This window comes from Gambusia affinis, linkage group LG22, assembly GCF_019740435.1.
Source record: "Gambusia affinis linkage group LG22, SWU_Gaff_1.0, whole genome shotgun sequence".
In the NCBI taxonomy this organism is placed as follows: domain Eukaryota; kingdom Metazoa; phylum Chordata; class Actinopteri; order Cyprinodontiformes; family Poeciliidae; genus Gambusia; species Gambusia affinis.
In genome coordinates, this window is record NC_057889.1 from 2,105,001 (window position 1) to 2,128,128 (window position 23,128).

General features: G+C 39.0%; 2 protein-coding genes and 3 non-coding genes across 9 annotated transcripts in view; 3 read left to right on the top strand and 2 right to left on the bottom strand.

Annotated features, from left to right (window-relative positions):
* Positions 1-3,240: 3,240 nt before the first annotated feature.
* angel2 (angel homolog 2 (Drosophila)) lies at positions 3,241-11,721 on the bottom strand. Of its 4 annotated transcripts, XM_044106524.1 has the most exons (10): positions 11,402-11,615; positions 11,100-11,138; positions 9,703-10,490; positions 9,134-9,345; positions 6,779-6,848; positions 5,313-5,743; positions 4,910-5,045; positions 4,626-4,695; positions 4,383-4,534; positions 3,241-4,290 (listed from the first exon to the last, which is right to left on the bottom strand). In XM_044106524.1, the coding sequence occupies exons 3-10, from the start codon at positions 10,481-10,483 to the stop codon at positions 4,115-4,117; spliced, it is 2,028 nt and encodes a 675-aa protein (XP_043962459.1). In that variant the 5' UTR covers positions 10,484-10,490; positions 11,100-11,138; positions 11,402-11,615; the 3' UTR covers positions 3,241-4,114. The 4 variants fall into 4 exon arrangements, with proteins under 4 accessions (XP_043962459.1, XP_043962457.1, XP_043962456.1 ...); XM_044106522.1 differs by lacking the exons at positions 11,100-11,138; positions 11,402-11,615 and adding an exon at positions 11,629-11,721; XM_044106521.1 differs by lacking the exon at positions 11,100-11,138 and having other exon boundaries at positions 11,402-11,672.
* trnat-ugu lies at positions 7,103-7,175 on the top strand. Its single transcript has one exon. It is a non-coding gene; the product is annotated as a tRNA-Thr (tRNA).
* On the top strand, positions 8,370-8,442 carry trnat-ugu. The gene has a single exon. It is a non-coding gene; the product is annotated as a tRNA-Thr (tRNA).
* On the top strand, positions 8,812-8,884 carry trnat-ugu. The gene has a single exon. It is a non-coding gene; the product is annotated as a tRNA-Thr (tRNA).
* Positions 11,722-13,748: 2,027 nt separating the features above from the next.
* Positions 13,749-23,128, bottom strand: part of galnt14 (UDP-N-acetyl-alpha-D-galactosamine:polypeptide N-acetylgalactosaminyltransferase 14 (GalNAc-T14)) — a 145,711-nt gene continuing 136,331 nt past the window's right edge. Inside the window, exons 14-15 of one of the 2 annotated variants that reach the window (XM_044106869.1) lie at positions 20,570-20,689; positions 13,749-14,572 (exon numbers count right to left, since the gene is read on the bottom strand). In XM_044106869.1, coding sequence (XP_043962804.1) covers positions 14,414-14,572; positions 20,570-20,689 — 279 coding nt within the window. In that variant the 3' untranslated portion in view covers positions 13,749-14,413. Of the gene's footprint in view, positions 14,573-14,609; positions 20,361-20,569; positions 20,690-23,128 lie in introns of those variants that run through there. The other variant, XM_044106870.1, reaches the window with a different exon arrangement.

The window sequence follows — 23,128 nt, forward strand, 5'->3', positions numbered from 1 at the left end:
ACATTTCTATTTATATATACATACATATTTTGTCATGGTTGCCTAATTGAATTGATTTATGACCTTTCTTTGAATGTTTCACATCGTGTTTTTCCATCAGAACCAGTGCATTTAGCTGCCAACTGAAACATTTCAAGCTAAAGGCTAAAGGCTATGCAGCAGCTGTTAGCAGAGACAAAACAAAAACCAAGTCTTCCTCAGCGACTGTTTCCTGTTTGAACAAACATTCTGATTCAGTCTGAGCTTTTCTGTCTGCTGTGAACAAACTGAGACGTTTCTGATGTCGATCTGGGACTCGGCAGCAAACCAGCGAAATGATCCTGTTTCCACTGCGGTTTGTCTTTGAAAGCCTCGTGTTTGTTGGCGTAAAGAAGCTCACAGAAATGTTACATTTTGAAAAGTCCCACGTCTTTTACTTTGCTGCGTGAAGCAGCTTCAAAACAATCTGAATGTTTTCTTTTGTGTTTGATTCAAGTCTGTTTAGGATATTTGCTTTGATTGTACTCTGATTTTGAATGAAACGCTTTTGTTACAAAAAGAAACACTTTGGTTGTAGCGTTTAGTGTTTCATCGGAAGCCTTTCGGTTGTTTAAGTGCTGATACCAATGTTTCATCAGCCACTGATGCCAGCAGAACAACAACCAGCTACATGCTGGAGGAGGACAGTTTGTTCCAGCTTTAAACCCAGCACAGATCAACGGCTCTGACGTCTAACTGTAAAACATGAGACTGGTTGACTGAACAAAGGTGCACAACTTCATGAAAAAAGATTTCAAACTATCTCTTAGAGAAATCAAACTCAGAAATCATATCCAGCATTACCAGTGCCTCAGCAGTGTGTTAACAAATCAAATTTAAATCAGATTTTTTTGTTTTGTTTTTCTTTATGGGTGCAAAAAATGTTTTTACTTTAAGTATTCTCTTGATGTTTGAACTTTAGTTTTGTTTTGGACTGAAGTAGTTTCTTCATACCTGACTGGAGTCGGCCTTTAAAAACGCTCCAGACATCTGCATGTGTGTGAACCACTGAAACCCTCCACCCCTTCTACATCTGATCAAACACCCATGAAGTCTGACGGACTGAACAGCTTTGAAAACGAGACTTTTGTCGGTTTTTACCGAGTTTCCTGTGTCGTTTTGTACTCTGGAGATAAATAAGCAAAAATGTGAAACCTGGTAATTTATCATTGTTCCTCTCCTACATCAACTGTTTTTATCTCCAAATGTAGCAGCATGTGTTGTTTTCATAAAAAATAAATCTATGTTTTTCAGCAGGTCTTCCTCATTTGTCTGTAGGAGGTTTCAGAAAATGTTCCTCTACTTCTGTTTATTTCAGCTTCTTTGTATCTTTTACAGATTTCATGAAATCCCTCTTCAAGTTTTCACTCATATTTTGCTCAGTCTTTAAAAAATCAAAAACAGCTCACTAACGCTGAGGGTTCCTAAATCTAACCCTTCCAACACTATAACATATCCTTTCTACCAACTCTTTAGTTATTTTAGTGATTGTAGTCACTATTGATGAGTCTATGAAGAAAAGAGTTACATCTGAGTTAAATGTTTGCGCTTTGCTTACTTGTGATGAGGAAACTCAACCGTAAATTGACTTTAAAAATGAACTTAGCAGGAAAGTTTGTCAAAATGAACAGGAGAGAAATCCAGTCAGAAAACAGCAACACTGCTGCAACGTGTCCTGGCTTCTGATAAAATAATCAGCTTATGTCAAACTGCAGATGTGAGCGTGTTCCAGAGCAGCTCATGGAGGCCGCAGACTTATAGAAATAATCCCTCAATTCTCATCTCTGCTCCATTTTAAGGATTTAGAGGCAGGAAGGTTTACCTTGCTGTGTGTCAGCAGCCTGAATGTGATGTTTGATGCAGGGAGGAAGGGTGGCTCTTATGTAAAGATGACAAGTCCCTCAGACCAATAAATGAATGAATATACTTTATTAATCCCCTATTTCAGTACAACTCGTCCAAAACTACAAACTTCAGACATTTAAAGCGGTGACTGAAGTTGCATCTCTTCCCCTAGAGTGAAGGCGACACAATTAAAGTCTGAAGTTTTAATTGGTTTAAATTCTTCACCTTTATACAAATATCTGAGAGTCTATGCATTACTGAAAAGAAAGATACACAAATTAATCACAACATAGACCTGCTACGTGTGTAAAGACCATCATTCTACAGTATGTGTGTATGTTACGTCGTACTATAGTATGTGAGTATGTTACGTCGTACTATAGTGTGTGTATGTTACGTCATACTATACTGTGTATGTTACCGTAACATACACAGTATAGTATGACGTAACATTGTTACGTCATACTATACTGTGTGTGTAAAGTAAATCACTGTCACACTATGAATACGTGACACTTTATTGTGTACCACATGACAGAAAAAAAAGTCTTTATACTGCAATGATTTTAAAATATATGCTTCTAACATCTATGAAAAAGCCTTGAATCTTCCAGTGAACCTGTGGAGGAAATGAAGGATTAAGGTGATGGCAGAGAGACCTTCCGTCCTCAAAGATTGAAGAATATCTGCTCAGCAAAAATAAGGACTTGGCTCATACCCATAAAAAAACCTTTATCAGAATAGTAGTCAATATTTTCAACATGCAATATTTTTGTTTGAATTGTAAATGAAAGCAGATCAGTTATGTTCTGTAAACGTTATGCTCTACAGTGTTTATTTCTTTGGATAGATGACAGTCTCATCGTTTTCTCGTCACCATTTCAGGTGAATTAGGTTGTCTGCTGCCATCTAGTGGCAATACAGTAAACATGCAAAAAGTCTTATTGACCTTTCAAACTTCTCCTTTCTATCATACGATATGCTGTTGAGTACTACAGCTGAAGGACTGGTTAAATGTCTTCAGTAACTAACAGTTGAAGCTCATTTTTGTCCCTGTGTAGAGCGTTTGTAAGTGTTACAGGTAGCAGATCCAGCTGAGGCTTTTTGCTGCATTGCTGCAGAGCGATGCAGCATTTCTGAGGGGAGCTGAGGGAAACCAAAAACATTTGACCAAATTCTCTCTGATTGGGTTGTTTCATAACAGCAGCCCTTAACCCTGACTTAATTCTAACAGAATGAAACCAGACTTCCCTTCAGGTGTGAAACATTTAACCTCGGTTTGATACTCGTCTCTAAGACACGTCAGTCTGACAGCAACAACATCCTGCAGACTAAAGCAGAAAATACTTACATCAATAAGCAAACTGCAGCTGGGTGTAAAAATACTAATTTATTATTTACAAACTGTAAACTTCCCCAAACTGGCAAACAAAACAGTATAAAAATACAAAGAGTCCAAACCATCGTCTCGTTGCAAACGATGCATTAAAAATGACAACAGCTTCAGATGAACTGGAACTCATCCAGCTAACAAACAGATGATCTTATAGCAATGTTCTTAGTTTAGGCACATTAACTTATAAAACATGAGACAGTAAAATAAAACTGTTTATGTTATTGAAAAACAAACTTAACTGCATAATTCCTGGTGTTAAACCAGCAGTTAATGTGTTAAACATGTCATTTTAAAAATACGTTTAAACTCAAACTTTTAAAGTCAGAAAGAAAACAAATCATCTCCATTCAGTCGAATTCAATTCAAAAATGCATTATTGATCCCAAAGGGAAATGAAAAAATATTCTGACTGATTAAATATTATCAAATAGCAAAGAAAATGACAAATCTGAATTTTCATCAGCTGCCATCAATCTATAATAAACAAAAATCCAACTAGATAACAAATGACATTTGTTGTCTGATTCAAACATGTTGGTTCATTTCTGCATATTGAATTTAGCATCTTGTTTTTTAAATGTTCGGGGTCAACATGTCTGCAAATATATTTTCTAAACTTATTTTGTAAATCCATTTCCATGGAGACATGAAACGATAAATTCTTTGTGCAAATTCTGAACTCCGTATGGAAACGTACGAGAGGCAGCAATAAAACTTCTCTATTTAAAAACATACAAGATGTGAATTGTTTCAGTCTTCTGAAACAAATAAAACAATATTTTATTGTTTCAGTTTTCTGAAACAAATAAAACAATATTTTTGTTTCTAACGGTTGGATTGAATCCAGTTTTTCCTTCATGTGAAGTTGTCTGGACCCAGGCGGAAGCTGGCCAGGAGAGGAAGATGGTCCGATGAGTGGTGCCAGTTGGGAAGTCTGTGGACTTCCTCCAACTCTGATTGGCCAACCAATGACAACCTTCCCAGCAGCTGGAGGCCCCGCCCACCAGGAAGTGAAGCTGTTGGGTTTATACCTAATAAAGAAGAGCCGAGAGAGAACAGGAAACTGTTACTAATAATAGTGACAGAAAAAGAAGTGTGTGTGTGTGTGTGTGTGTGTGTATACCTGAGCTGTACAGGATGTAGTCCACGGTCAGGGATGTGCGTGAGTGGCTGGTGGTGACCTCAGGGCGGCCGTCCGGCAGCAGGCGGTGCCCGTAAGACGACTGCAGCTTTAGGTCATGTTTGATCCTGTATCTGGAGCAGTTCGTCTCTGACCTATGATCAGAGGTCAGAGGTCAGAATTGTTCAGGACACACACCTGGCCTCACACTGCTCTGATTGGCTTAAAGCCTGATCATCTGGTTACCTGGCAACATCAGCTGAGGCTCGGGGGGGCGGATCTTCAACCGTCAGGTTAGACATTCCTCCTTCCACAGCTGAGACAGAAAGCAGAGCCGAGCTGAAACCGGTTCAGGTTCCCATTAAAGGAGCTGAAACCGGTTCAGGTTCCCATTAAAGGAGCTGAAACCGGTTCAGGTTCCCATTAAAGGAGCTGAAACCGGTTCAGGTTCCCATTAAAGGAGCTGAAACCGGTTCAGGTTCAGACTGAGTGAGCTGGTCCGGTCTGAACAGAGAGGAATCGGGTTTCACCTGCAGGGCTGCTGGGACGTGGCTCCTCTGTTGGTTTACTCTCATACTGGCAGCACTGGTTGATTCCCAGTCCGGGGGACCAGATGGGAGGCGTGAGGAAACGCTGACCTCTGGGACTCGTTTCCTGACCCGACACCTTCACAACATGAGAACTCAGTCAGGCCTTTCATTTAACAGGATTTATTTATGATTACATGTGTTATAGAGAACCAAAACCATGTAGAGCTGCAACTAACAATTCTTTTAGTAATTGATTATTCCTGCGAATAATCAATTAATCAGATAAAATAGACATTCTGCAGATTTTTTCTTATTCTCAAGTTAACAATTATTTGACAACTAATTTAATGACGATGATGTCAATAATTGATTAATCATGATTAATCGTTGAGTCTCGTCTCACCATGTGAATCTGCATCCCCTTGTACTTCAGAGAGCCTGTGGTCAGGAAGTGGTACAGCGGGCTCCACGGCGCCGAGTTAAAGTCCCCACAGAGGATCACCGGGTTGGTGGAGCCGTCGGGGAGGCGGGACAGCCGGCCGATCTCGGCCAATAGGATGGCCAGCTGAGCCAGCTTGATGTCGCCACGGCGAGGGTTGTAGAGCAGGTGAGTGTTGGCCACACAGATGGAGCCGGATGCGTCGGACCGGGCGGCGCCGGCGTTTGGCTGCAACACGACCACCATGCCCACATTGTCCCGGTCCAGGAGGGCGTCGCCATGGCGATAGAACTCCACCGGCGTTGAGGAGACGAGCGAGAAGCGGGAGGACTTAAAGGTGATGGCGCAACCGTCTGGTTTCTTCCCTGTCCGCTTCTTATATTCACACTGGTACCCTTAAACACACACCAACACACACACACACACACACACACACACACACACACGTTAGCTTTTAATAAAACATGCTCCTTACATTTTATCATCGCTTTCTAACTATATAAGCCTTTCTCTTTAGGCTTATATAGTTACTGAAATATTCAAACTGATAAAAAAACGTCTTGAACATCTCTGTCAGTTTGTTGTCAGTTTGTGATGCTTTTATTTTGTTTCTCTAATTCTCTCACTGTTTTCATCCCCAGTAGAAGAGCAGGTCCAGATTAATCCTAATGTGAGACGATCTGGATACTTCAGCCTCTAAATGCCCCTTTTATTGTTGAAACATTTAGTTTCCTGTTTCCCTCAGTAACTCAAAAAACTAAAAATATATCAAAAAACTCAAGGATGTTATTTACATATGAATAAATAGAAATAGTGCTTTTATCTTCTCAATGAGAGAATGAAAATTTAAAATTTTTCCAAACTTTATTTCCTTTATTCTCCTCTGAGCACTTTAAGATCAAAAGAGAGAATCCTCTATTACTTTATCTGCTGTCTAATTTTCTCAGAAAAGTAAATTAAAAAAAATCTACAGCTACAGAAATGTTGACTGAAATATTGAGTTATGGTCCTAGATCTGTAATAATAAATTCATCTTTATTTTTATCAATGGAGATAAAGAACAAAATCTGGAAGCTGTGATGTTTTTGCCACCACATTATACTTTATATATTCTATAAAACTGTAATAAATTCTGTATTTTGTAGAACTAGTTGGACAAACTTCCAGAAAACTGTAAAACAGCTGAAACACTGACTTCCTTTAAATCTCAACTAAAAACCCACTTGTTTAGAGTTTTATTTGAAACGTAATCAAGTGCAAATTTATTGACGGAATCTGACTTGATGTTGTGTTTTTATTGTTGATTCTATGTCGCATTGTGTTTCTGTGTTTGATTTGATGTAAAGCACTTTGAAATGCCTTGCTGCTGAAATGTGCTATACAAATAAACTTTGATTGATTGATTGATTGATTGATTGATGTGTTGGTACCTAAAGCCTGTAGAGCCGGTTTGATCTGGTTCTCATAATGATCCTGCTGGACCTCCTGAAGACACAGAATCTGGGACAGAAAGAAAACAACATTTATTTCAACATTTCTATTTCTGTTTTATTTAAACCTCTGACGTCCAACAGAGAAAAGAAAGAAGCTGCCGACAGAACCGACAGGTCTGTCTGGTACCAAACCAGGAGAGGCGCTGCTCAGGTATGACATTTAAAATCAAACATCCAGCGATACTTATGGAATCATAGTGGAAGGTGTGTCCACAGCACTGAAACTTTAACTAGGCCGGGTCCACACCTCTGCCCAGGTGAGGCCCTATAGCTCAGTGGTTAGAGCACTGGTCTTGTAAACCAGGGGTCGCGAGTTCAAATCTCGCTGGGGCCTGAATTATTTTTTAATTTATGATTATTTACACATTTTTAAAGACAACAAATTGTTCACACAATTGTGATCTGATGAACTACAGCAACTGGGATCAACTTCTGATGTTAAACATGATTTAAACACAAAGAAACCGGATTAAATCCCACCTGATGAATAATATTCCAACTGCCTCTTGAGTTTAGACAACAAATAACACAAATTGTATCACGTTTAAAAAAGAAATGACATGACAGATGTTGGATGTTTCCGTTTATTCCTAACCTAGGAATTATTTCTGTTAGCTGTTCCAATGATGTCACAAGTTTACATACATCTTCTGAACGTTTTGGGTCAAACGTTTTTTTGTTTCCTTCCAGAAAATTCTCACAATAGTTTGTTGGGGTTTTGGCCCATTCCTCCTGACAGAACTGTTGGAAATGGGTCAGGCTGGTAAAACCTAAATTACCGACTTTGTTACCTCTTAGATTTTGACCAGCAGGTCATTTTCTAATTACTAAACTCCAAACTTTTCCAAATTTCCACATTTCTACTCTTGCATTTTTGTTTAGCTTTATGTGTATTTGAATAGAAAGTATTAACTTTAGAATTGTTTGGATTGTTTGTTCTGATTGACTGTAGCTCCTACAGTAAATAGAGCAAAAGATAGAAGTATTTTCTCCTGTAGGGGTTTGTAAGGTACCTTAGAAAAGTTTTATTTAACAGTGGAGAACATCTGAATGTGGAGCACCGATATCCTTAATTTTGGGAGATTGGTAATCAGCTGATACTTGCATATGAAGCATCATATGATTCTCAGACACAATGTCTTTAAAAAAAATAAATAAATAAAAATAAAATTAAATCAGCCACTGTCCTCTTTTCCCCTGCTGTGAGAGGTTTGACTGACAGATCAGCCCACCAGAAAATGGTGATGAGATTAAATGGAGATTTCTTCAAGGCCCTTTACGTGAAATACTATAAAATAAATTTCTAATGCATCTCCTTATTTATTGTGTTTATGAAGCTAAAATAAACACCGTCTATCAAGAGGAAACTTTACCTTCATTTTGAATTTATCTGACTGAAAATTAATTCAACCACTGAAGTTCAAAACAGTAAAGTGGTGACACGTCACACAGCAAACAGCGACATAAAGGTGTGTCTGTGCAGGTGTACAGGTGTAAATGAGTCATCACCACCAGCTGTGACAGGTGAGGCCCTATAGCTCAGTGGTTAGAGCACTGGTCTTGTAAACCAGGGGTCGCGAGTTCAAATCTCGCTGGGGCCTGTAAAGTTTATTTTCCCATCCTGCAGAGACAAACATTTTTTATTTATCGATGGCCATCAGATGTTACAGGAGTGGCATTCTATGGAGGCTCCTAAGGGACAATTGTTATATCTATATTTAAAAGATAGTTGGTTCTGCGCGTTTTCTTAAGGAGCCATTGTGGAAAAAGAGCCACAGGACTCCTGATTTAGATAAAATCAATAATTGTGATGCATCCAGTGATGCATTGAAAGCCAGTAATGAACAGATTTACAGACACACTGAGCACAGAGACAACTGGCCTGACTGGAGTCATACCAGCTTCAGTGGAAGGTGTGTCCACAGCACAGAAACTTTAACTAGACCGGATCCACACCTTTACTCAGGTGAGGCCCTATAGCTCAGTGGTTAGAGCACTGGTCTTGTAAACCAGGGGTCGCGAGTTCAAATCTCGCTGGGGCCTGAATTATTTATTCTTTTTTTAAAATCTATATTCATTTTAAAATTGAAGAAGGTAAACGTTCTTAAAATTGGAATGAAATTAAAGTTTTCACAAGGGATTCCTACAAGGCTTTGAGTAGAAATACAGAAAAGAAACTCATTATCTTGGTAAGAACCACCTCTCAGTGATTTCAGAAATGGTGGATATGAGGACTAGTGAGTATATTTTGAGATTTTATGACTATTTCCAGGCTTTATGTCATCCACTCACGTCGGCGTTGTGCTGCTGGATCTCTGCCAGCAGGTTGGGCAGCCGGTACGGCCAGGGCAGAACGGCGGGGTCACAGTGTCGGTACAGGTAGGCGTTATCCTGCAGCAGATCCTGGGACAAGATGTTGTATGACATCACAGAGAAGTCAAAGACTCTGCTGTCCTCTGGTGGCTGGGGTTCAGTACTGCAGGTCTCCCAGTATCTCTGAAGACCTGAAGAAAATAAGGTTTAATTTCATCTGATAAAATGTGCAAATTGGGAGGATTGCTTTACTTAGCCATACTGATAAACAAAATTAGAACAATAAAGTCAGTTTTACCAGAATAAACTTATAGTTTTATGAGAAGTCGCATGAGAATCAAAATGGAATAAAGTCATAATTATGATGGTTTTATGCTTGTAAGATTTCATTCTCATATTTTTATGACTATTCTCATAATTGTATTTACTTAGGTTGGCCCCAATGCTCCGTTGAATTGTGAGTTTAATAATACCAGTACATTTATTTTTTATTGCATATGAACATTTAACGAGGTTTTATTTTACCATTATTAAAAGAGGAAACGGACCTTTAACTGGGTGTGGAGGATGTTGTGGAGGTTGTCCGTCTGCTTGAATCGAACTGGAAGGCTGGTACTGAAGCCCCGCCCATCTCCCTGCATCCACACGGCCAACCTTGTCAGGTTCTGCCGACCCGGTTTGGTTCTGCTGAAGGCTCCACTGCTCCTCAGCAGGCCAGCCTTGGAACCAGACGTTGGGTTTCTCCTGCTCAGTCCTGGATCCTGCAGCTTGTGAATGCTGGTTTTTAGTTCTGTCACTGCTGCTTTTTCTCTCACATTTAGTTCTTTCTCTGCTGCAAACTTTCTCAGCTCTGGTTTTTGGTTTCTCTCCGATTCTGGACTGGTGGTTCGCTGGAAGTTCACCGTCTCTTCTGAAATCCCAATGATGATGCTCCTGCTCTGACTCTCTCTCCCTGGCTTTGGCCCTCGTTTCCCTCATTCCTCCATCCCTGGATGATACATTTTCCCCAACACTCTTCCTGTCCTCTCCACTTTTCAATCGTTTGGCTGGAGGTCCTCTGCTGGAACGCTCCATCATGACATCCACAGAGGTGTGGAATGACTGCAGACCACCAGTGTTGACAAAGTGGAATCTGTTACCAGTGAACTGTGGATAAGGAGGCGGGTAAGGTGGGGGAAGGTGAGGAGGCCAGGGTGGGAATCTGGGGGCTGACCACCATGGATGAGGGTGAGGGATGAATGGTTGGTGGTGGAAGGAGGCCCAGCGGAGAGCCGGATGCCCTCTGGGACGAATGCAGGGACTGAAGGAGCTCACTCGGTGAAGAAACATGGGAGGTCTGGAGTTCAGAAAGCAAACAGAAAGTTCACAAACAGGTTAACATGTGGGAACGGATGAAAATACTCATTCTGATTTTTTATTCTTGGGATTACAACATAAAAAGATAAAGTTATTTAATAGAAGAGTTTTTAAATCCAACAGAAAAAGTTAATCTACAATGTATTCTTAAAGGTAGATGTCCTAAGCTTTTCATGTGATTCATATAAACTTAGAATAAATCGCTTCAAAATACAAAGAGAAGGTTGATGTGCTTATAGAATGAAAATGGTGGTATTTCTCAATTAAATAGGAAACACATGACTTTACAGTATTAATGTCAATCTCAGCATATTGGGGAAAAATACCGATTAACCACCGACTAACTGGTGCATCTTTACATAATTATTTCACTGCGTATAATATGTAACCATTTGAAAATGTAAACGAAAGAAAGCAGGTAACATTTGACTTCACTCTAAACCATCCCAGTTATTAAAGGTTGGATCAATACAGCTGTAAAGCAGAAACAACCTCTAACCGACAGCTGGGCTAACATGTTTGGCTAGCTTGCGCCTCATTTAATACAAACTCCGTTTCTAAAAAGCTAGCCAACATTAGCATAGTATACCTGTTTTAGGGCGTGGTAGTGCCATTTGTTATCTTGGGCCTCAAGTGCATTCGGATAAAACATTAAAAACAAACATTGTCAGCATTTATTTCCTTAGTTAAACCAGCACTAAAAGCAAACCACAATTCAAGTCCTTAAAATATGACGCACGTGATGCTTTCAAATACACAGGAGATGTATATTATTTCAATTTGACCAATAAAATGTAGCTTTAAAAGAGCTAAAAAGCGCAAAATATTCCAAAACGTTTAAAAGATGTTGCGCAAATATAAAACAATGAGTTTAAACCTTTAAAAAGTTACCTGAATTCCCCGTGTTCTCGTTGAGTGTACATAGTGTCAAAAACGTAAAAAAAAAACAACATACAAGTGAAAAGAAGCACTAAAAGGAATCGACCAGAGATGTAACCAAAATCTCTGATTACATCTCTGCTTCTTATTCTTCAAATTTCTTTTAAGTTACACCTTTGACTGCGCTACAGCGAGAAACATCATTTTTAAAATTACGCGAACGTATCTTCAGCTCTTACGTCATATTTATCCTCTGAACGCTGGGAGTTGTAGTCCATTTCTGCCGTCTGTAACTAATTCTTGAAGGGTTTGTAGCGAACTACTCGCGGTACGGCGAGAAAAACAGTACCGACTGGAAACAATTAAGTTAATTACAGTCCATTTAACCGGCATGAAATGTCAAGTCCCTATAAATCGCAAAACGCGTTGATAAATTCAGCATTATTGCGGTTTTTGTAAAGAAACACAAAAGAATAACATTAAGGTTATTTCAACACAGCTGCGGAAAGAAAGAAGGTAGAAAAATGGAAAGGTTGCTGTACTTACGTAAAGGCGACTCTCTCCTCTGGAAAGCAGGGATGCAGTTGAAGGCGGCTCGAAAAGACTAAATGTCAACTTTTCCTCTCTGACATCTTCTGCTGTTTAATGTTTTTAAAATCCAAAGTGGAGCAGCCAGATTCGGGTTAATGATTCCGTGAGCGGATGAAACGGACCGGTGGACTGGGATCAGAGGGGGCATCTGAACATACTGTACTCTGTCCCTGTGTATACAAACACTCCGCCTCAGCTCTGAGTATTGTGCTTCAGTTTTCAGGAAAGCAATTTCTCCGTTTACACTGGTTCTCCCGTTAAAGAGGTCCTGCTAGAAATGCAGACACAAGCAGTTGTTTGGGAAAAAGGCAGTCCCACCATACTTACTGTCCCCACTGGTAATAACGAGTCTAAATTATTATTTTTTAAAATAGAAATTTGAATCAATATGGATAATTTGTGCATATTTGTTGAGAAGGGAAGAAACCGTTTTAATTAAATAAAGTTTTTACATGTACACCTCCCTTTTTGCCAATAGATATGCAGCACTTAATCTTTAACTATTGACAGACTCTTTAAATAATCAATACTCTTGGTGATTAGAATGGAAGAAGGTTGATGGTTTGGATCTTTATTCTGCTGAAAGATCCAGTGATGACCAATTTTCATATTTATTTATTCAAAATACCACAGTATCTGAAAGAGTCAGTGATGCCATTACAACTAAAAGGTTCCCAGGATTTTTAGAAGAGAAAATGTCCCACAGCACACTAGAGCCACCACCATACTTAGCAGCCATGATAGTGTTTTCCTTCTGACTCCATCTAAAGTCTCAGTAACCTTTAGCAAACTCTTCGCATCTATATTTGTGATGGTAGGACATAAATATCTTTTATAGGATTAATTCAAACATACTTGTTTTAGCTGAGTCATTACTTTCTTATAGACATTTTTTGAAATTTGAAGATCAGCCTCATCTGGCCATTTGAAAGGGTGACTAAGACAAATGTTATGTCAAATTTATATCCCAGGGGAAAAGGAAGCAATAAATCTTGAGTTAAAAGTTACAGACATTGTGATGGACTGATAGGTTCCAGGTGATGATGCTGAAAAACACACTGAAGCTCACAGGTTACACAAACATCACAGTCATTTAACAAAAATAGAAAGAGGAATTATAAAACTTTATTCAGGAATCAGAGAGGATATCAAGACGATGCAGCTGCAGATGTCAAACACGTGATGAAGTGAGAAAAGAGTGAGGGAAGTGGAGGATCCTTTTGTAGGTCAGCAGTAACTTTATCTGTGTTTAGATTCTCAGGATGACAAAAACAGGAAAAAAGGGAACATCATCAGATGACACGAGGGTTGAAGGTTTGAATTTCATCAGCAGTAACCTGTTTCTTGCTAGAAATAAAACGTAGTCTTTGTTTGGCCTGCAAGATGTTTTACATCTGCGATTCTGTCGCTACATGAGGAAACATCTCTGCACAGAATGTGTAGATAATATGAAGAATGAAACAATTTGCACACAATGAAGGAACAACATGAAGATTAGGTCGTGTAAAGCTTTCAGGCAATAAAACAAAAATATTATTTGGTTTGAAAAGTCAAAATATATATTTTGACTGATGTTTTAATGAGAACGACCCAACTTATTCAAAAGCCAGCACCTTGCAAACTGACATTAATACACAATGATGCAGAAATACTTCATTATGTTTCTTTCAAGATAATCTCCAGCTAACCTGAAATGTTTGATCTGTACCAGAAAATTGGTAAAAAAAAAAAAAAAAAAAAAAAAAAAAAAAAAAAAATCTAGAAAACATGGCAAAAACAAGCCAGTTTATTTTAAAGTGCTGGCAAAACAGGAAGTGATAAACAATAATAAAATGGTAATTTGTTCTAACTGTCTCACAGTTTTGGGTTTAAGGTTCTTGGAGAAAAATGCGTTTGAAAATACATTATGTAAAATAATGTCAAACTTAGATTAAATGTTGGAATACTGATCCCCGGCCTGAATGGCTTTTATTTTGACGAGGTCTTAGTCATTCCTGCTGAATCCAATGGAAACAGATCTGCACTGTTAATGGTGATGAGTTATGTGGTAAACAGGACTTGTGCTTAATTTTCTTTTTTCTGATGATTAAACAGCTTGAAGAAAAAACGTGTTTGTTGTAAATAATAACCAGACATTATTTTCCTCCCTCATTGTGAAAGTTTCTGTCCAGCTTTGACAGTTTTAAGGTGCACTTAGTTTCAAACTCTTTAATTTGACCCATGTTTTCCATGCATCCCTCTGACCCTCTGCTGTTTCCACCATGTTTCAGCCCTTCGACTCGTCTTCATCGTGTTTCTGTGCGGTAGTCTTCAGCTCGGTGCTGACGTCGCTCCCGCTGCTCCGGTCAGTGGAAGTGGAGCGCTGGGTCAAAGCTCTCGCCGGTGGAGAGTCGGAGTGATAAAGCAGGTTTCTGGAGGCCCAGGGTCATGAGGTCAGGAGAAGGGAACTTCCCATCTCTGTGTATAGGCGCTCAGTTCGCAGGGGCTGATGACCAGCATGCGGGACGAGTCCATGCCGTCCAGAGCCATCTCCGAGTCCAGGCAGAATCGAGACACGATGTGCTCCAAGTGAGTCCCTGATTTCTGCCACCGCTGCAGGACAGGAACAAAAACAGAACATTTTATGCTAATATTTTATTCTTTTTTGCTTTCTTCAACCTTCTTGCTGCTCACTCAGACACTGTGCTGCATTGAAAGAGGATGTTTTTAATCCAGAAAGCTGCATTCGCCTGAAACGTTTCTGAAAAGGTCTTCAGTCACGCTCTGCAGAGCGAGTCGGAGACGATGCAGCCGTTTGCAGAAAAATACGTTTCCGACTGTGACAAAGGTTCTGTCACCACGTTTAGCATAAAAACAAAGAAAATGTTTCACAGCTGCTTACCAAAGAATGCAATATAAACACCATTTACAATGGTTCCATATACAAGTATAGGTAACTTATAAAAATATACTGTAATAAATCAACAAATATGTCACTGGGCGAGAGGCGGGAGACGCTCTGGACAGGTCAGCAGTCCATCACAGAGACACAACAACAAACACTAGAGGAGTTCTTATTCGTTCCATGATAAAAATCTATCATGATATAAGGGTTTCATATCAGTCATTATAAATAATTCTTCTTTATTTTTTTGTTTTAAATATACAACCAAACTGATGGCGTGACCTTTACCTTTTTATCCAATTTTCTCTCCGCGCCGCTTATGAGACACGGTGGAGAATAGACTTAAATTAATAATAACTAGCTGTTTCTCTCCTCAGTGAGAACTTCTTGAAATTAAATGTTTTCACAATGATGTAATTTGGCAACAAAGAGGGAAAACAATACTTTTATTTGATTAATAAAAAAAAAAAAATTAAGCTCAGAGCTTTTATCTTGAAAATTTTTACGGCTACACAGCTGTTCAATCCCAATCTGTTGACTTCCCTTCATATTGTGTGGAAAAACTTTTACTTTCATTATTAGTCAGCCCTGATTCTGTAACTATCTTGCTAAAGTTTAACTGTTATTTATATATTTTTCAGTTTATAATCTCAAAGTCTTTGGTGAATTTAGGTAAACATCTATTTGTAATTACTCTTAATGGCCGCTAGATGGAGGTATCTTCTAAATCTACCCTCCATCAGCGTGAATCTGCTTTTGTGTATCTCTTTTCTAGAAATATTACATATGCTAAGGGGGAAAATCATTTTACACTAAAGTATCATGATTTTATATTGCTTAATGAGGGAGAAAACAGAAAGTATCACCGTAAAATAAATGACATATGAGTTGTTCTTTTCGTTTGAAGCTGAATTAGACCTACTGCATGAAATTTAAAAGTTAGATTTTGAAGTCAGTGGAGGTGTAAATAGTAATAATGGAGGATATTATATTATTTATATAATTTTTCTACTGCTGGGAAACAGACTGAGAGCCAATCAGACTGGAGAATTGATGAAGGAAAGATCTAAATTTGAATATTAAAGCACAAATTTAAATCGTATCCATGCTTTACTTGATTTTTCAGAGTTTGTCAGGATGTGGAGCATGAACATGTTCTGATTGGTTCAGCATTGTGGGGTCCTAATCCCACACATGCACGCTTTGTCCAGTAAAATAACTGCAGCTCTGCTGTGACTCTGGCAGGACGAGGCGCTCGTTGCAGCGCCGCAGCGGGCCGCTGAGGGTTGTAATTGAAAGAAAAAAAAGAGGGAGGGATAATTAAAAGTAAATCAATTAGTATTCACCTCATTACCGGCTTCTGCAGCAGAGCTGACATCAAATATGAGAGGAACACGTGGCGTTACTCTGTCTTTGAGCAAGTCAGAGCAGCTCTGGTAAAGTTCAGGCCACTTTGTTCCTTTTCCAGACGACCGCTGGGAGCTGGGAGCGCGTCTCATCATTCTCAGGTCATCACAGGCCTGACCCTTCCTCCAGGGAGGCTTCTGCTCACTTCACTATTCAGCTCTCCTACCTGAGCTTTTTTATTTCACAGACAGTCTATGGACTACAAAAGCAACATTTTGGATGATTTCAAAATGAAAAGCGAACTTTAACTCCTTTCCTGCAGGAAGGTTTGAATTTAAAGTGATTCTGATTTATTTGTTGATTAAGATTTCTCTTAGCTGCTGTGGGACCACAGCTATTCTAACTGTGGTTAAACAAAACTGCATATATAATATAAAATATCAAAAATCCTCTTAAAAGAAGATGATACATTTTCCTTAAATAAAGTATATAAGCTTATTTTCCTTACAGCTGCAGTAGGTAACTGTTATAAAAGACATTTCTTAACATATTTGTTGAAACTGTCACTATGTTGGGATAGATTGTAAAATGATAACCTGTAAAAACATGGAGCTCCTCTGCTTTCTAGTGCTAACCAGAAGCAACCAATCAGAGCCAAGTCTTAGTGCTGTCAATCACCCTCCATGTGGTGTTGCCCTCTTCCTCCCCCTCTTTCTCTCTGCTACGCTACAGCTAGTACTGTACATCACAACATGCTAAGGCTAGTTAGCATAGCCACTGATGGCGGCGGCTAGAACATTTTCCTGGAACAGTAACTGTTTCTCCGCCCTTAGCTCCAGTACTTAGCTCACTTAGTACTGGACCAGTGAGTACGTGAGATTGATTGACAGCGCTAAGACCCGCCTCCTGGCTCTGATTGGTTGCTTTTGGTTGGGAGCAGAGCATTTCCTCAGACGGCAGTAGCAGCTCAGGGAGGAAGTGGAGGAGATCGACCTTTTCACAGATTATCTCTCATATTTTACTGTCATGGTGACAATTTTGACAAATATATAAAATAACATATTTATAAAAGAAAGATTTTGCGATGTGGACTTAGGATCACTGACCTTTGACCCAATCTAAAGTCTCTTCTGATCTCTAACTGAACTGATAAAAGGTTTTTCTGTCAGAAGCTTTTTTATCATTGAACAGATTTTTTTCCTCATATTTGTATTAATTGTCTGAATTCTGCTAATATCAAGACTTTAATCTCTCTTATAATGTTTTTCTTGCAATTTAAAAAAATCTGTTAGTCTGGCTCTAATACTCTGTCATTTTCACAGAAACATTTTTCTGTCAAAGCTGTTTAGACTGTTTGGTGCAAAAACATCACACAGTGTTTCTGAGAAGTCTGGAACAAATGATTAATATTCCAGATCTTTTTGTTTTGCATATGTTTGTGTTTAAGTTTTGTATAATGTATAAAGTCAGGTCTTGTATCTTTTTCATGCGATTCCTGGGTAGAGTTAAAAAGTGGAAACTACTTCTGCTCGCCTCTCTTTCTGACATTTCCACAGCCGTTGTGATTTGTTAGCTGAAGGTTTATTAATGTGCTAAAATATTCTTCCCTTTTGCACACTTCATTCTATTCATGAGACATTTTTAGAGACAACCTGTGCTACCATTAAGCGTAAAAACGTGTTTACAGGCAGACGTGTAATTTACTAAAGATGAATGTGACACTAAGTGCTGCTGCTTCATTTATGGAAGAGAGATTTTATGCAGAATACTTTGGAAGTTCAGTTTTAAAACGACTCCAGTTTTCTCTTCTTTGTTTGGTTCTGTCTTTATGTGTTGTTTTATTTCTCTCCTTCTGTTTTTTTTTTTTTTGCTTCTCTCTGCATTTTTTCCTTCCCTCAGTCTCCACCTGTCAGCTCTGGGCTGTTTCTCTGCCGGATCGTCGTTCTAATTAGCCATCATCGCTCTACTTCCTGCCTTCTGACACACACACACACCCACACACACACACACACACACACACACACGCCCACACACACACACACACACAGTGTGTCAGCACAAAGGTTTACTTGTTTCATTTACATGACAGAGTTGAGCTCCAGCAGCGCGGCTGCAGTACACACAGAAACGGCTAAAACAAACTCAGATGGTGTGTTTGTGTCACCGTGATGCCGCAGCAGCGCCTCCTGCAGGTGTGCTGCAGCTGCCTGTGTGTCTCCATGCATGCAGACCCAAACATCAGTTCCCAGGTCTCCCTAACATCCTCCGTCTCCAGGGTTCAGCGTAGAGTCTGGTTTTGCTAACGTAGTGAAACGATCTGGAAATATTCCAGCAGAACCACAGAAACCAGAACGCTCGTCCTGCTGGAGACGTTTCCAGGTGATTCGTTTCTCTCCTCAACTTTCTGGCTGCTTTCAAACAAAGTCAAGCAAGATGGAAGAGAAAATATGTTTAGAAATGAGCTTTTGTCGTTAACTGTTTCTATAATCATTATTTTTCTCCCTTCCTAATTTTCTGTTTCTTACAGTCCATCCTTCCCTACGTCTTTCTTTGTTTCCTACTCTCCTTCCTTCATTCATTCTCGTTTCCTATTCTGTCTTACTTCCTTTCTTGTTTCCTTCCTTTTTTCTTTGTTTCTTACTCTCCATCTTTCCTTCTTTATTTCATTCCTTCCTCTCTTTCCCTTTCTTGTCTTTTTGTCTTACGTCCATCCATCCTCCTTTTGTTCCTTCCTTGTTTCATTATTTTCATGTTTTATTCATTTCTTCAAGCTGTATCTTTCTTTTCAAATGTAAAATTCAACGTCTCTTTTTCTTTTTCAATTCTTTTCCATCTGCATCACCACATCTTTTGTCTTTATCTCTTGTACATTTTGTTTTGCTGGTTAGTTCTTGTCTTCTTTACCTCTAACACTCTCAGAAAATCATTTTAAATTATTCACATCTCAAAGCAGAATTCTCTGCTCTCCTAATTTGCAGCTTGTTTTTCACACTTCCAGCCTCTTTATGCACAGCGATGCGTTCACTGTCTTTAAAAATAACAACAATCTGTCTCATCATCACCATGAGATTCAAAGTTTAGTAGGTTTTATTTTTGAAAAATCCTCAGCTTCAGTCAAACTGGATGGAGACTCTGAGGACCTCAACTCTCAGTTAGAGGTATGTCTGGGCTTTGACTGGGCCACTCAAACCCAGAAAAATAACAAAAATACATTAAATAATAAATGCAAACCAAAAAAAGTTTCATTAAAAATAAGTTAAAACATTTACTCCAGTGTAAAATGAGCTTGGTTTTGAGTTTTCTGTTCCTTAAAGTGATTCTGTTTCAGGAAGTCTTGACCTGGATAAATGTTGTGATGTTTTGATTAGCCAATCATATCTGGATTTGTATCCAGGTGATCCTTTCATATCTTATCCTGGCAGTCTGAGCCGACTGCAGTGATACTGAACAGGAAAGGCAATAAAATAGTAGAAGATTATTATTTTCTCTCTCACAATGATTTGACTGTGCGAAAAGGTATGGATTATTAAAAAGTTGAGCAATATATGTTTTATTTTAGTTTGTTTGCAGGTTTTAGTTTAGCAGCTGGAAAAGGGAAACTTGCTTTTGGGGTGTGAATACTTTGACTATAAGTGTGGTTCCTTATGTGTATTTGACTAAATTTTACTGCTTTGTTTTATATTTTCACCTCCTATCTTGATTTTCTGTTTTTACGCCCTTTTACCGTCGCTCTCATTTTGTTTCTCATTTTCTGCCTGGATGACTTTTAGATGAAATAACAGCTGAATCTTATTGTGCGACATGTCAGATATCAGAACGTGGAAATATGAACATGTTTTCTGAGTGTGATTGGAGCCATGCGTCCTCCGGTTTGGTTTTACATCGCAGGAACCTGGAGGCGATGAACACAAACACACCGGAGCAGATTTTCCACATTGGAACAGTTGGTGAGTTTAATGAGAAAATCTTCTGCCATCCCTCATCTCCATCTTCCCTCCTCCTCTTCCTCATCCCTCCTCTTGTGTCTCCTCTCCCTTGCCTCTTCTTCTTCCTCAGCTGATCTATTGGTTGTCAGGTGGTTCCCTGCTGCAGGGGTTTCTGGGACGCCGTCAAGGTGTCCAGTGGTCAGGTAATGACATGCGTGATTGTCTGTTTTCAAAGCTGTACAGTCAAAAACGCGCCAAGCATCTGCACATGTGTGAATATCAGTCATTTTTTAAATAAATTCATCTTCAGGTTAATTAACATTTTGATGTATTTACCTGCCATTTTATAGACGGTGCTGCAGATACACACCACCTGTCAGTCTGAGCTGAGGATGTGTGTGTGCGTGTGTGTGTGTGTGTGTGTGTTCAGACCTGCTTCCCGTCCGCCATGTTGCAGGGCAGCATGAGGACCTGCGATGCAGGGAAGGTGGTCGACAGCGACAGGCAGTGCTGCTGCTGACGGATCTGCTGCCCGTGTGTGTACACCCACTCCTGCAGGAACAAAACATAACCCAGTTATTAATCAATGTGTGAACCATGGAGTGTTTATAAACCTTCTGCACATTTTAACTCTTTCACTGCCAGAAAACTCTAACAATTCACTACCGTAGTGAACTGCCACTTTAAACTGTGGTTTGGAAATAATAACAGTATTCCAGCTTCCTCTGGACCAGTCTCTCATCCCTTACTGGTTTTACATGAAGAACTGGTGACTCAAAGATAGACTCCACTGTAAAAACACAAAATCTAGAGAGTACGTTTTGTCTACTTTCCAGTATCATAGTACACTTGAAATAAGACAAAACTAACTTACAAGTAACTATTCAGGAAGCAGTAGGAGTTTGTTTAAAGTTAATAATTCCTTAATAATAATAATGAAAAAGTACTAAATGCATTGGAAGACAGTTTCACTTATAACATGAGAAAAAAGTCTTGTTAAGAAATTACTGACTACATATCTCCCTGAAAAGGTACTTGTAAGGTAGTTTTGTTTTATTTCAAGTCAACTAAGTTTGATTAGAAGATCTTTGACTGGGCGCTACAGCTGGCCAGCAAAGCCTTTTACATCTCATCCCATGGATTTCTCAAGTTTTGCTAACTTTGTGTTTTCCTGTACAAGTTCTGGAAGCATTTAGTATTAGAAATGTTGAAAGGAGAAGTGGAGGTCTTTCCAGCTAACTAGATGAGGTAAAACGATTTCTGAAGAACATCTGAATGCTGCAGGCTTTATTTCACAGTGACTGATTCATCGAACTGCTGCAAATGGAATGACATCAGAGGTTAATTGGTGCTCCAGTTCAATACATTATCTCACAGCTGGAGCCACCCGCCGCTCAGTTACTGCGTGTCTTTGCACTTTTAAGATTCAGTCCCAACACAACCAAAGCTACAACCTCAGCGCTCACGCTGGAATGAAAAACTGCTGAGTGTGTGCTTTTTGGTAGTCCTTAAGTATGAATTCTCTTAGTTATCTTATTATGTTATTGTAAGGTGAATATCTTGTCCTCCATTTCAGAAAGTGAAACTCATATGTTACATATTTTCATCACACAGAGTAAAATATTTCAAGCCCCCATTTCTAATAATTTTGAAGATTTTGGATCATAGATAATGAAAACTCAAAGTTGAGGTGTCTCAGAAAATGTGAATATTTTGCAAAAGGTAGATATTAGAAACCCATGATGTTACACCTTAATTAAAAATATGTGCAAAAGTTTTCTGAAGGGGAGGACACAAAAAGTAAAGAAGCTGATGGTTCAAAGAGTGTCGTGATTATGAATAGAAAGTTGAGTGGACGAAAAAAGTATGCTCAAAAAATGTGTATAATTTTCAGAAGGTTGACCTTTCTGTTTAAAATAACATTTATTTATACATTAACTTATGAAATATTAAGATTTTCTGAGGAACAGAATTTTGTGTTTTTGGACCAGAATCATCAAAAGCACAAGAAATAAAGGATGGAAATGTTTTCACTTTTTGCGCTGAGGGAAAAAAATTTTAATTGGGGCCTGCCCATAGCAATGCATAAGGAGAGCAGTGACTGACTTGTGAAGCAAGTCAGTCACTGCTCTCCTTATGCATTGCATGGCAGGCACCTATTAATCTACACCCAATAGAATGTCTCTATTATTATTCTTAACGTTTTCTTCCGTCACCGTGAGTGCGGCTCGTACTGCTGCGAGCCCACCCACAAAAGTGGTATCAAAACATTCCTGGGAGGGGAGCTATTACTTTTGGTGGGATTTAGAGTTACCATGGCGATGTAAAAAGCAAAAAAATGACCCCAAAATCACTAACGAGTTGACCAGGTGCAACTCTCGTCGTCAAGGGTACGAGGCAACCTCTAAATCCTAAAAATACTCTATTTTTGAGGATTTTCTGTGTCATCATAACTTCATGTAGAAACGCCATTCAAACTTAATTTTGTAGATACGTCCGTGATCTCTTTTAAAGTGAAGACAGCACGTCAATATGAATTATGGTTTGTCCACAACTTCTTTCTAAGTGACCTAAAGTTTTTGGAATTGATTTAGCTTAGAACCTGAACAAGCAAAGCTTACAATGGAGACCAAGTTATGATTAGATTATCATTGGAACAATTTATATACATGATGAAACCACAAGAAGATCACTTCCTCCATCTGAATATCCTTCCTGTTTGTCCTAATCCTTTTTACTAGAATATCCTACCTGTTAAAAAATATTTTAAGTACAGGTGAGGCTCACCTGCTGCTGCCTCACCTGCTGCTGCCTCACCTGCTGCTGCCTCACCTGCTGCTGCCTCACCTGCTGCGTTTCTGAGCATTTGAATGGGCAAATGCAAAAATTCAGCGATTTTGATGAAAAAAATAATCAAAATTGGTTAAGCTAAATAAAAATTAAATACAGTACAAACCACAGGGTAAAAATATCTATCTAAATTATTTTTTC